A 12288-nucleotide genomic window follows, 5' to 3' on the forward strand; every position below is an offset into this window, starting at 1 on the left:
AAAAGCATTGTTTTTTCTTAGTACAACTGCAAAATATTATAAAAAAGAATTTTATTTTTGTTTCAGCTGTTTTAATTGATTCAGCAGTTTGAAACAAGAAACTAGCTAACACTTTCAAACAAAAAACTAGAATGACTTCTGATTTCATAGCACCTCTTTTAAGTTCTGCTCAATCTTTTGCATCTTGGCCATTGAAAAGCTCCTCAAACAAATAAGACACTTTCTTCAGTGAAATTCCTGCTCTATTAAAATTTATCAGAGTTTTGCCAGTGATTTCATTAATGTCTGGATTTGACCCAAATATCTGTTCCTATGTGAGAAGAAAGAACTTCCCATAAGCAACAGAGGCACGGCAGTGTCTTTCCTGTACTAAGGTCAATGGCCCATGTTTTGAAAGTCCATCTTTAAAAGAATAAACTTCATGATTGTCACTTCATGTTATGATTTGTTCTCAGATCCAATCACAAAAACCTTCAGACTCTTTGCAACAAAGAGTTTGCGATCACCACATCAAAATGAGAATATGCCTTTTCATGGCACTAAGTTTTGGTGATGCTGAGAATTTCTATATTGCTACTCACAATCCATCTCTCTCTAAAACTGTAGTACACTTCCACCATCCACTGTTGCTTTGAAACACTGAAAATTATAATAATTCAATACATTCCAATATATGCTTGCGACAGACTACTCAAAAGCTTTTAAGTGTAATTTTGTTATCTAGTGAGCTCCACTAACAGCACAAATAGCTTTAAGGTGCCTATACCAACGCTGCACCTATGGAATATTACATTAGAAAAGTGCAAAAGGGAAAAGCCACATTTACTTCAGCAAGATCCAAGCACAGCTGCAAGTACACTCAGTATTTGTCAAGTATAGAGAGTTATTATGTGACTTCAAAGTCCGTAAAATATGCTGCTTACAAGAAGTACTTGACAACTATTTACTTCCCCTCAGGACCTGGGATCTGTCATCACAGGTTCCTGCTAATGAGGTCCTATTTTAAGGAACCTAACCACAAATACACAAAGAATTAAATATATTTATCTACCAACTGAGAGGGGCTCAATTTGTATTTTAAATAACTTCAGTACTGAGTATCAGCTGAACTGACATCTGTGGCCTCTTCTCCTAATCCAGCACCTAGAGCAGACACCATTAGGTGCAGACACAAGGTTTTCAGCAGGGCCAGTGGGAAGAAGGTGATACCTTCTCCTTTTCTTCCCCACTGCTCTAACTAATTGGCATGAGAAGGGCAGAATCAGGAATTTCATCACTTTTAAGAAGACAATCTTTTTCACTGTAAGGACAGCAAAGTGGTGGAACAGGCTGCACAGAGAGGTTGTGCAGTTTCTGTCCCTGGAGGTTTTCAAGACACAGCTGGATAAAGCCCAAAGCAATCTCACCTGGCTTCAGAGCTCTCTCTGCTCCAGTTCTGAGGACAGCCTAGATGCAGCCTGAGGTCCTTTCCAACCTGCATCATTCTACAGTCATGGCTTAAGAATGCAATTTTCTGTTTCATTTAATCAGTAAACTTCTGATGATCACCTTTCTTCATTCCATTCTAATTTTCCCACCCAAGATCATAGAATGGTCTGTATTAGAAGGGACTTTACAGATTATCTGGTTTCAATCCCTCTGCCACTGGCAGGGACACCTTTCATGAGACAAGGTTGCTCAAAGCCCACTCATCCAACCTGGCCTTGAACACTTCCAGAAATGTGGCATCCACAACTTCTTTGGGCAACTTGTGCCAGTGCCTAAACACCCCAACAGTAAAGAATTTCTTCCCAATACCTAATCTAAATCCATATTCTGCCGGTTTAAAGCCATTCCTCTATGTCCTGCCCTACATGCCATTGTAAAAAGTCTCTCTCCACCTTTCTTGTAGGCTGCCTGCAGGTATTGGAAGGCTGCAATTGGATCACCCCAAAGCCTGAAGCCTCCAGGCTGAACAATCGTAATTCTATCAGCTTTTCCTCACAGCAGAGGTGTTCCATCCCTCCAAGTATCTTGGACTTACTCTAAGAGGCTGGTATCCTCCCTGTGCTGAGGACCCCAGAGTTGGATGCAGTACTCCAGGTGGGGTCACACAAGAATGCATCTTGTTTCTTCTCTCCTACCTCCCTTCTCCTGCTAATGCATTCCTTCCATAGCTTTCAAGCTGTTGCAGGATCAACCTAGCCAACCTACCATTGCACCTACTGCTTCATTCATAGAGCCATTCCGACCGAAGGTACCTCTATGCTCCTTCAACAGTTTGGATTGTGAACTGCTGTAAATCCCAGGAATTTAAGACCCATACTCTCACATAATTGACAATGCAAAAGAAGCCAGCTATATGGGCCTCTGATGAGACTTCATGGACCACAATCAACCATCTACAGACTTCCATTTGGAAGTCACAGCTCTACTTTTACGGCTTGCCTTTTGCAGCACAGGTTCGAAAGGGACAAAACTCTATGTACCACAAAGAGGAGCAGTGAAAATGGCACTGGAACTACCTCTTTCTTGCCTTCAAACAAGGACAGAGCACTAAACAAGTTTATATTGAGTTCATATCAAGACCTCGTTTAGCTTCAAAGACCAAAAGCTCTTCAATAAACTCAATCTGAAGAAAGCTGACAACCTACTGTAGTAAGAAGAGCTTCTGTCTTTTCTTCTAAGTTATTCCATGAGACCCAACACAAGAGTGTCTTCCCATAATTTTAACTGATGTTCACAACTGATATAAACCAGAAACTTCACAGTCACAAGATGATACCTATCTGTAAAGCTGACCAATTCTAAGACACATGACTTTAACAGAGTTTTATTATAAGACAAATAATAATTAAATAGCTCTGCTTTCTCAGGAAGGAAACTAGTTTGTATAGCCCAAAGAAACCTATTCAAATTATTGGTTGTGTGAGAATCAGATCTTTTTCTCCACTGAGCTTCAGCATGCTAGGCTGTTGGTCAGGTCTCCTCAAACACTCCTTCCCAGGCATCCAATAGCACTTTGCTCTTACTAAATGCAGTACTGAAACCTGCCAGAAAAAGAGAGAAAGAGACTGTTCATAAAGTACCAACTGTGTGCTCCCTACAAACTGGCAGAACTGACTCTGCTTGCATTCTTAGATTAAAATCATTAATAGTGAAAAAGTGTACGCAGTTGGGTGCTATTAAACTGAATGCCATGCCAATGGAGAATTTCTGTGAAGAAAAAGAATGAAGCAGGTTTTTCAATCTGACTTTGAATATTAACAATAAAGTCCATGTGGTAAAAAGAAATGCAGCATAAAATGCTAATTAAATTCTCTATTCAATTCTATAACATTTCTGAATTGGATCCTACGGGTTTAGCATTCACTTCGTTCCACAGCAGTTTTCCAAAAAGTATTTCTCATAATACTCTTGAATGTCTGCTGGTTAAATGTTAACAACATGCATCAAGCCTATTCATTTGCTTTTAAAATGAATAAACAGGCACTCCACTGTTGATTACCACATTCCTGTATGACTGGAAAGCGGCCAGGTCCAGTACGTATATAACATTAGTATTTGTTTTTTTGCTGAGTGGCAGTCCTCTGCGGTAATTATCATCTTCCACCTAAAGTAAATATTATTCTCTCGCTGCAAGTAGAAATAAAGGATTAACTCTTCCTGTATTTTTACTGTTTGCCATCCAGTCCGTCCTGTCGGTACGCTACGTGCCCATTAAACGTAATTCCTTGAGCCCTCGTTACTGGGCCCATCTCTTTTGTCTCTAACCAGTGAATTACGAGGATTAGTCCCTCCTCAGAAGATCACCGGCGCAGAAACTCCGCGGGCCGTAACCGAGCAACTCGTCTCCAAAAAACTACCGGGAGTAAGAGCTCCAAAGCCAGCGCCGGGCAGCGCTGCGGGACGGGCGGCCGTGCCCGGGGGACCCGCGGGCGCGCCCCCCACACGCGAGGCTTCACCCCGAAACACGGGCGTGGGATGCAAAGGCTGCAGCGACACCGCCTTCAGCCCAAACTGCACTGAATCCGGCAGCACGCCGGAGCGACGCGGGACAATGCGCCCATTGATCCGGCTGAACGGGCGCTGCCGGGTGTGTCCCCGCCGGTGGGCAGACCTGCCCGGACCCCGCTCCTTGGCGGTGCTCGGCGCGCCAAATCCGCCCCGTCTATCATGACAGCTCCGAGAGCCCTGCTCCAGCACGGCGACGAAGGTGGTCACCGACGCAACACTTGGCTTTACCCATGGAGTTAGTTTTTCTGGGGCGTGCGCACCCGCACAGAGAGGGCACGCTCCTCTCCTACTCGGGGAAACTGCGCAGCAGGTGCCGGGGAGACCCGGCGGGCGCCCCGCAGCACTCCCGTCCCGCGGCACGTCCCAGCTCCCGTCCCGTCCCGTCCGCACTCACCAGGATGCCCATCACGTCCGCCCAGAGCTGAGCGAACACCTCCGACGTGCCGCTCTCCGCCGGGCCGGCGGGGCCATCCGCCCGCTCCCCCTCCATGCCCTGCCCCGGCCCGGCTGTCGGATCAGCGCCCGCTCCCCGCCGGCGCCGCGGCCGGCGCGCCCCGCCCCGCCATAGCCTCCCCCGCCCCGCTCCGGCCCGGCCCGCCCCGGGACACCGCGGCACGGCCCCGCCGCCACCGCCCCTCAAACTTTCGACCCAGCTACGGAGCAAAGCCCCTCCTCCCGCACTCCCGCCCGGCGCACGTGGCCGCCCCGGGGCGGCAACCACGGGTCCCAGCGCCACCCCGGCGGGGTCCCGGCGGCTTCACCCACCCCCGGAGTCGAGAGCCGGTGTTGGGACATGGGTGGTGGCCGGGGTAGCGCTTGTTGCTGCTGTCCGGGCTCCTGCCGTGCTGGCGCTTCACCTGAGTGCCGGGAGCTCCGGCGGCCGAGTCAGCAGCGCTTTGGGAACTCTGCGGGAAGAGCCGCCGGGACTCGATGGGAGCCGCGCGTGGTACATGGCGGCAAGGGCAGCGGCGCCCGGGTAGGTCAGGTTTCCAATCTGCCTACCAGGACCGCATCATTCTCCTGAGAGAGGTGATCTGTCACCGATCGCCCTTGGGAGAGACTTGTGGGAACGCTGCCTCCCCTCCGTCTGTGCCTAATGCTTCCTGGTCCTACCCCGTCTCCCCCCTCATTATAGTCAAATCAAATAATTACTAATTACAGACAGCAGCAGGAGTGCTCCTGCATCCTTCTTGGGAGACTGCTAAGTGCCCATACATGCACACATACACATGTACCTGTTGGGGAAAGCACATTAAACAACAGTGGCCAACCCCCACTGCCCATGGATGGAAGGAGTGGCAGAGGTCAGTGGGAGAATGGCTCGAAGGCCTGTGCACCATCTCACACCCAGCTTCTCCAATGATGCGCAGTAAGGAAATCCTTTAAGCTCAGTGCTCATTCCTAAGCTTTGAAATGGTTATATTCTTGAAAAGCTACTGTTTCAAGCTGTCATTCACTGGAAGTACCTGTCTGCATGGGGTGGAGGTGAGAAGTGATGTATTTAACGAATATACAGCTGTCATGCAGCGCCCAAGCATTTTGAGAACTCACACCGTTTAGCACTCTGTAGATTCTCCAACACCCCTCCTGCTTGCTGCCAGGCTGTATGTTACATGCCCTGCACCACCCAAACACCTCTCAGAGCTTGCCCTAGAACTTGCGCTCCCCCCTCCAGGCTCCCTGGGCACCACGATCCCCTCAGCCTGCTCCCTGGCCCCACAGCTGACAAGGCTCACACTGATCGCACCGCAGCGGTGGCCTGAGAGGGCTGGAGCAACAAATGATACCATTTGCTAACAGGGCTAAAAATAGTATCTGAGGAAAGCATAAAGAAAAAGTAGAGTGGCTGCACTCTTCATCTTCTCTCCATTTTCTCAGAAATGCACTTTTTCTGTCCTCAAAGTTAAGATTGCACATTTAACTTTGTAGGCTAGCACTGGGGAGAAATGCTGGTCGAAACATTTCATTTCTCGTCAACGGCTCTGCAAAGAAAGGGACAAGACTTTTTTAAGCACTGTGTTACTGCAGCTTTTGCTGGAGTGGTGAACAGCACCAGAGCAGAGAAAAAGGAGGTGGGTAGCACAGGCAAAACCACCCAGAATTATGCTGAGAGAAAGGGGTAAAGAAACCACCAATGATACAGAAATATGCACAATTTTATTGACCCTCCTCTAGGATGCACATGTAAGATACACATGTAATGCATCTTATTATTGACTACTAAGGAGAAATAATGAAAGGCCCAAACCAGATATAAAATCTCTTCTGACCTTTAAGTTGTATGCAACTACATGCCTATGAAGTATGAGGATAAAGGTGTGTCAGTGAAGTCTCTTGGTACTCTGTGATGGTTTGCATAACTCAAAACTGGTTTAATTAGTCAGGAGTAATTTACTTAGTGACCCTCTGAAATTCATGTTAAACCACTTACATTAATAATGTCAACCTACTTTAAAATACCTGAACAAGGCACACGATCTCAGGACTTAAGTATTCTGAGCTCCTCATGAACACTGTCTTCTGTACTTCATCTCTTTTATATATGGAAGCCTATTAAAAGAAAAACCCAAACGAACAACTTTGCAGCACAAAGTCTAAAACCCCCTCGTTGTGTCTGAGGCAGCAATAGATTAAGATCAAATAGGTGCAAGGGGCAGCACTCCCACTTGCCTTGCCCCTCCCTGCTAACCAAGGTCATTGCTCCTATGCAATGATGACTACACCACTTACACAGGCAGGTCTCGAATATCCACACTTTTCAGCCCTGCACTACAGGTAACAGAAACTTGATTATAAATTGTGGTGGTCCAAGAGCTGCTTCCTGAGGCATGATGTCATCCCTTTTGGGGAGGCAGCAGCTTTCATCAGAGGAGCATAATGCATGGCTGTGACAATCTTCCCCTCAGCCAGTTGACTTTAATTTATCTGAGACACAAGGCCTTTGATTTTAAGAAAGGGAGATAAGGAAAAAGATCTTGCAAAATCACTTGACTCCAGGAGTTGTTGCTTTAAAAAACATGAGAAAATCAAAACAAATCCACGGCAGTTTGCGATAGCTACCCTTTTCTATGGTCTTGCAAATATAGTTTTTATTAATTTTCAGACTTTCACAAGATGCCATTTTTGCGAGACATTCAATGAATATGACATGCTAAAATATTCCCTGTTCTTATCTCAAATAGAACCATGCCCTCCATCTATATATCACAGAGTTCCTCTCTATTTTAATGATGCCAATGTCCTGCAGAACTAAATTCCACGGGTATTTTACTAAAAACAGCTGCAACAAGAGTATAGGAGTTTTAGAACAAGCAGAAGCTCAAATCTTATGAGGGTTTTGAAGCCCAGGTATGAGTGCAGTATTTAGTTACAACTGCTCCTACAAAATTACAAATTATTTGAGATTTGGCATGTTAGGATATAGTCTTTGTTTGCAGTTTTATCTGTTGTCTAGATGAAAACTCAAGCAACCACCTAAGACTGCTTTCTAGAAGCATGTTGTGCTGGACCTCTGTACAGCTACTGGAAAGAAATAAATCTGGTCAATTTTCTGAAATTTTTGTGACATATCACAGGAGCTCTGACTAGGTGTGTAACATTTGGAAATCTTGCAAAATGGTCATCATGCACCCTCCACAGAGCACTAGGCAGGAGGGCAACAACAATCCTGATATGATTCCCCTGTGTGTTGTACTTGCAGTGTGGCTACAAAGCTCCTTGCAGCTGTTCTGCAAATTTCTAAATGGGAGATGGAGACAGTCAACACATATGCAGTCAATCTAGTTTTGCTGAGTTATGGCATGTGGCAGATGCACTGTACACATGAGCATATCCGCCTATCACACCATCAGTTACATGTAGGTGTACAGTTAATAAGAACTCCCTACTTCTACAAACCAGGCAGGTTTAACCAACTTGGAGAGCACTCACTTGTACTCAAGAGAGATGGACTTTGTTTTAGAGGGATATTCATAGCAGAATCCTAGCTCCAGGTTAAGGTGGCTACAGAGAAGCTCATCTTTCTTCTTTTTTTACTGATGGTTTAGGGAGTTGGCTGGCCTTCAGCAGGACAATCTCTCTGTGAAAAGCACAAACCTCAAACACAAACCTTTGAGTCACTAAGGCAATCTTTCTGTCCCAAAGTACTGTGTGTCATCTCACCACAGTGTCGTAGAAAATTGACACAAGGGTTTCAAGAAAGAATAGTGAAGAATTGAAATATGCATCAAAATAACCTGGAAAAGCCAACATGCACTATCACAACTACTGTCTCCCATATCGAAAGCATTTAATCCAGGAAATCTATACCATAAACAACCTTGAGCACTCCGATATCAATTTTAAACTATATGCAAGAGGGAGAGATCAGGTTGCCTTGGAAAGGGGATCATGCTTCACAAAGTAAATGAACACCAAACTTCATGGGTTCCTAATAGATGACCTGAGGGGAATGGCTTCCTGCTCAGAGACCTCGCAATTAACTCTGCATGCATGAACAAAACACATGAGGTTTCTCAACATCACTAACAACACCCTACCCAGTATATCAGGTCTAAATTGGAACATCAAAGCTTCAGAGAAATAAATAAGCAAGCCATTGTATGCAGAGAAGCTGCAGGGAAAGGGAGAAATAAAAATTCCAGCTAGTCCCTACAGATGACCTGCAAAAGCACTAAAACTCTTAACACAAGCACATTACAATGCAACACATTATTAGCAGTGATTGCATCTCGTTTCAGCTCTCTCCCTCTTCCCTCTTTGCGGAGGTCATCAAATTGAAACATGCAAAGTTTCACATCACAGCCACTGACTGGAAATGCAACCCTTAGCCATTACAAACTCAATCCCATCAATTTATCAATATCCATCTTGAAACAATTTTATCTCTTTGTCCTTGCTACGTTTTCCTTCTGAAGAGTAATTTCTTCTCATCTGAATTTCAGTTTTCAAGCATTTTCCTTAAGAATTATTTAAGTAATATTATTTCTGGTAGCATGGTCCTTTGGAATGCATTTCTCTACATCACCTGTATCAGCCAAAGGAGCCAGCAGCTGCTCTCCAAAAGAGAGAAGACATGCTGGCAGGTGCTTCAGAAAGTCTCTACTGTGGGGCAGGATGGGGACCCACACACTCAACCCATCAGCTGATCTGACAAACAGGCTGTTGGTCTGTCTCAGACACTCTTAGTATGTACAGGCAGAAACTGTAAGAGAGTGCAAGGTCTATCGTGCATTTGCACATCAGACTTCTATTTATTCCAAAAGGATCATGTTTCAGCATCCTCTGCCAGTTAGACAACTACAGAAAATATTCCTGACTTTAAAAGCAATACAGACAGTACTTATCCTTATGGCTTTAAAAGAGACAGTATTTAGACCATATACCCTTCTGTACAGTCAGAAATTGTTATTTATTCTTTTAGAGGCTTAGCTGTCAGCTCCTAGTCTTAAAAGTATCACATCACAGCGAGAGTGGCACACTAATATGCCTAACACAAAACAGATGGAGGTAAGTCTGTTTAATTCTATCAGTAGAAAGCAGTTAGGAACAATGAATTGCTTCATTCTGATAAAAGTCTGAACTCTGCTCATTACACCTGATTCAGTACCTTACTAGATTAAGGTACCTTACTAGATATCAGTACCTTACTAGATTAAGAAATTAGAAGGAGGGAGAGACATATGCCCAGGAAAATCATTCCAGTAGCCTTAATGTTCTGGGCTAGCACCACAGTCAGCAGACACAGAAGTACTGCTAAGCTTGGTAGGCTTCATATAAAATACAATGGCTGTGACTTTGCATGACAAATCATACAAGGAAAACAAATCTAAACACAGCAAGGATCACAGCCCTTCTGGAAGGATACCTTTTGACTCATAAGGAGAAACATTAGGTTAATATCCTTCCCTTCCTGCCCACAGATGTGCTCCACAAAGGCCTTTCATATCCTGCCCAGTTCCCCTCTCTGCCATCGAGCACAGCACCACATTTAACTGGGAAGCAGTAGCACCAGCTCAGCCAGTGGAGGGTCTCTGGGAGCTGGAGCATGACTGGTGAGGAGTGCACATCCCCAAGGAAACCGCAGTCATGATCCTGCTTATGTGCACAGCATGCCACTCCAAAACTGCCTACACAGATCAGGACTCCAACTGCCTCCTGCAATGTCAGGCACTGTCTGGAGAATTTCCAGAATTTGCTAAGACTCTTGGTTCTTAATGTTACTTAGTTCTGCCTTCTCCACTCAAACTCATCATCCCTTCTTCTCTAGCTGCATGGAAAAGCCTGCTTTCATGCTTTGTTATTTCCTGTTAACATTAAAAAAGCATTTATTTTCTCTTAGCTTTCTAAAACACATTCCACAAAATGATTTCTAAACTATTTTTACAGAGAGGATTTCATCATCCTTTGAGATATCTAGGGCTAGTCTCTGCACTGTCATTCACAGGAGCTTGCTCCACTGATTATGTTCTTTTCATAAGCACCTGCTAGAAGGGATGTATATAAATCTTTTTTATAAGAGACTTACAAAACCCACAGAGACGAAACTATTTAGCTCACTGTCCTTTGACTGTTCTCATCCCAAATAATTTTAGGACTATGGCGAAGCGAAAAAGGAAAAAAGCAAGCCTCAGAACTGGGAATAGGACTTCAGCCTCTCCTTTTCCCAAATGCGGTACCCTTTGATTCCTATGTTGAAACTCTTAGTAAATTACTAATAAAAAGAAGTCTGATGATCTCATTTTAAAGCACATCATAAAAGCAGCATAAGGTACAACTCAGTGGCATATGATAGCTGTGTATTTCAGAGATGGTCAGTGCTGACACAAGTATCACACCGAGTTGGCTGTAGTAAGGTGGGAAGAGCACCAAGAGAGATGTCCAGTTTCACAGAGTGACACTTACATTACCAATGAAACCTGCCTGATGATCTCAGCTAGCCACAGGTGACCAGATGTGATAATTTGATGTTTGCTTGCAGATCATTCAGCCTAGGGTCAATCCTCCCTACTGTAGCCACTTAAGAACAACGTACTCTCTTCAACCTCTTCTTTCAGATCAGTTTCTGCTGGGGTACCTCTTGCTTGATGACCAGAGATTCTTCTTTTGTTTCCATCTCTAGAAACAGCATTCATCAGCTTTCTTCCCTCACTTTGAAAACAGCTGCCCTATTTTTTCCTTTTAAATTCTTCCTGCCTGTTCTCCAGAGTACCACATCAGAGTAAAACATGGGTGTCCTGCCCATCTCAGAGCTGTATCCTGGGTCAGCTGACCTGTGTGCCATGCAGCAAGCCCAGATGTGAAAATAAGAGATAATTTATGGGAAAAACAAACGGCAGTTGATCAGCAAGCAGGCAAGCCGTTGTGTTGCACATGGTGTTGCAGTTTCTGTTGGGATGCTAAGTGTTCAAAACTCACAGATGTCAGACACCTGAAAATTACACTTGTATTTAAATATAACAACAATTTGAAAAGTAGGACTTTTTGAGTGCTTCAACTTCAATTGTCTTAAGTCATCAGGGTGCACTTAAGTCACATCTTCATCCTTTTATTGGAAAATAAAACCCAGAATCTACATTTCCATTATTTAGAAAACAGCAGCAAATTGAATTTTTTACATCACTGACTGCAGGTGGCAGGAAGTTAAATAAATCATCAAGCCAGTGATAAAATGAGAAGCATTCAGAAGACTGTGACAATGTAGTCAAGATGATAAGTATTCATTTCAGCCATGGCTGTAAACAGGGGCATGAACTTAATTCACAGAGCCTGTGCTCCTCTGAAGAAGCCTTATTCTTCACTAGCTTGAAAACTATACAATCAATCCTTCCAGACTTTCTCTCAAATCAGAGTTTCAAATTGCCATGAAGAAAATATATTAAAACCTGCTCTACACTCAATAGCAAGAGTTAAGAAAGGAGTGGAGAATCAAATCCAATGTGTACATTTCATTTTTCCTTTATTGTTAATGACATGTTTCACTTCATAAAACTTCATTAAGTAACAGAGAAAAGAGAGAAACATCTCTACATAGTCAGGCACACACTGTGCATTTTACGTCCATAAATTCATTGGAGGGGCATGAGACACTTATTACTTCTGAAACACAGCAAGGAGGGGGAGTAATTCCAATGAGCAGCTGCTTCCAGCTAGGGCAGCTCAGCTGGAAAGGAGAGGTGCCTGTCAAACTAATTAAAGCGAGAAAAAGCCATCTATCTGAGACTCCAGCTTTTAAGCACTGGCCAACCCACTCCCAAAATGTATTAAAAAAAAAAGGGCAAGTGAAAACAGGCT

General features: G+C 44.3%; 1 protein-coding gene across 5 annotated transcripts in view; it reads right to left on the reverse strand.

Moving 5' to 3' along the window:
- The window catches only part of LOC139669006 (SAM and SH3 domain-containing protein 1-like), a 566693-nt gene that overhangs the window by 120549 nt on the left and 433856 nt on the right, over positions 1–12288 (reverse strand). Inside the window, exon 1 of one of the 5 annotated variants that reach the window (XM_071549357.1) lies at positions 4391–4533. The exons of the other annotated variants lie outside the window; for them this stretch is intronic. Within the exon in view, the coding sequence (XP_071405458.1) occupies positions 4391–4486 (96 nt within the window). The 5' untranslated portion in view covers positions 4487–4533. Of the gene's footprint in view, positions 1–4390; positions 4534–12288 lie in introns of those variants that run through there. 5 annotated transcript variants of the gene reach the window in all.

This window comes from Pithys albifrons, chromosome 2 (assembly GCF_047495875.1).
Source record: "Pithys albifrons albifrons isolate INPA30051 chromosome 2, PitAlb_v1, whole genome shotgun sequence".
Lineage (NCBI taxonomy): Eukaryota > Metazoa > Chordata > Aves > Passeriformes > Thamnophilidae > Pithys > Pithys albifrons.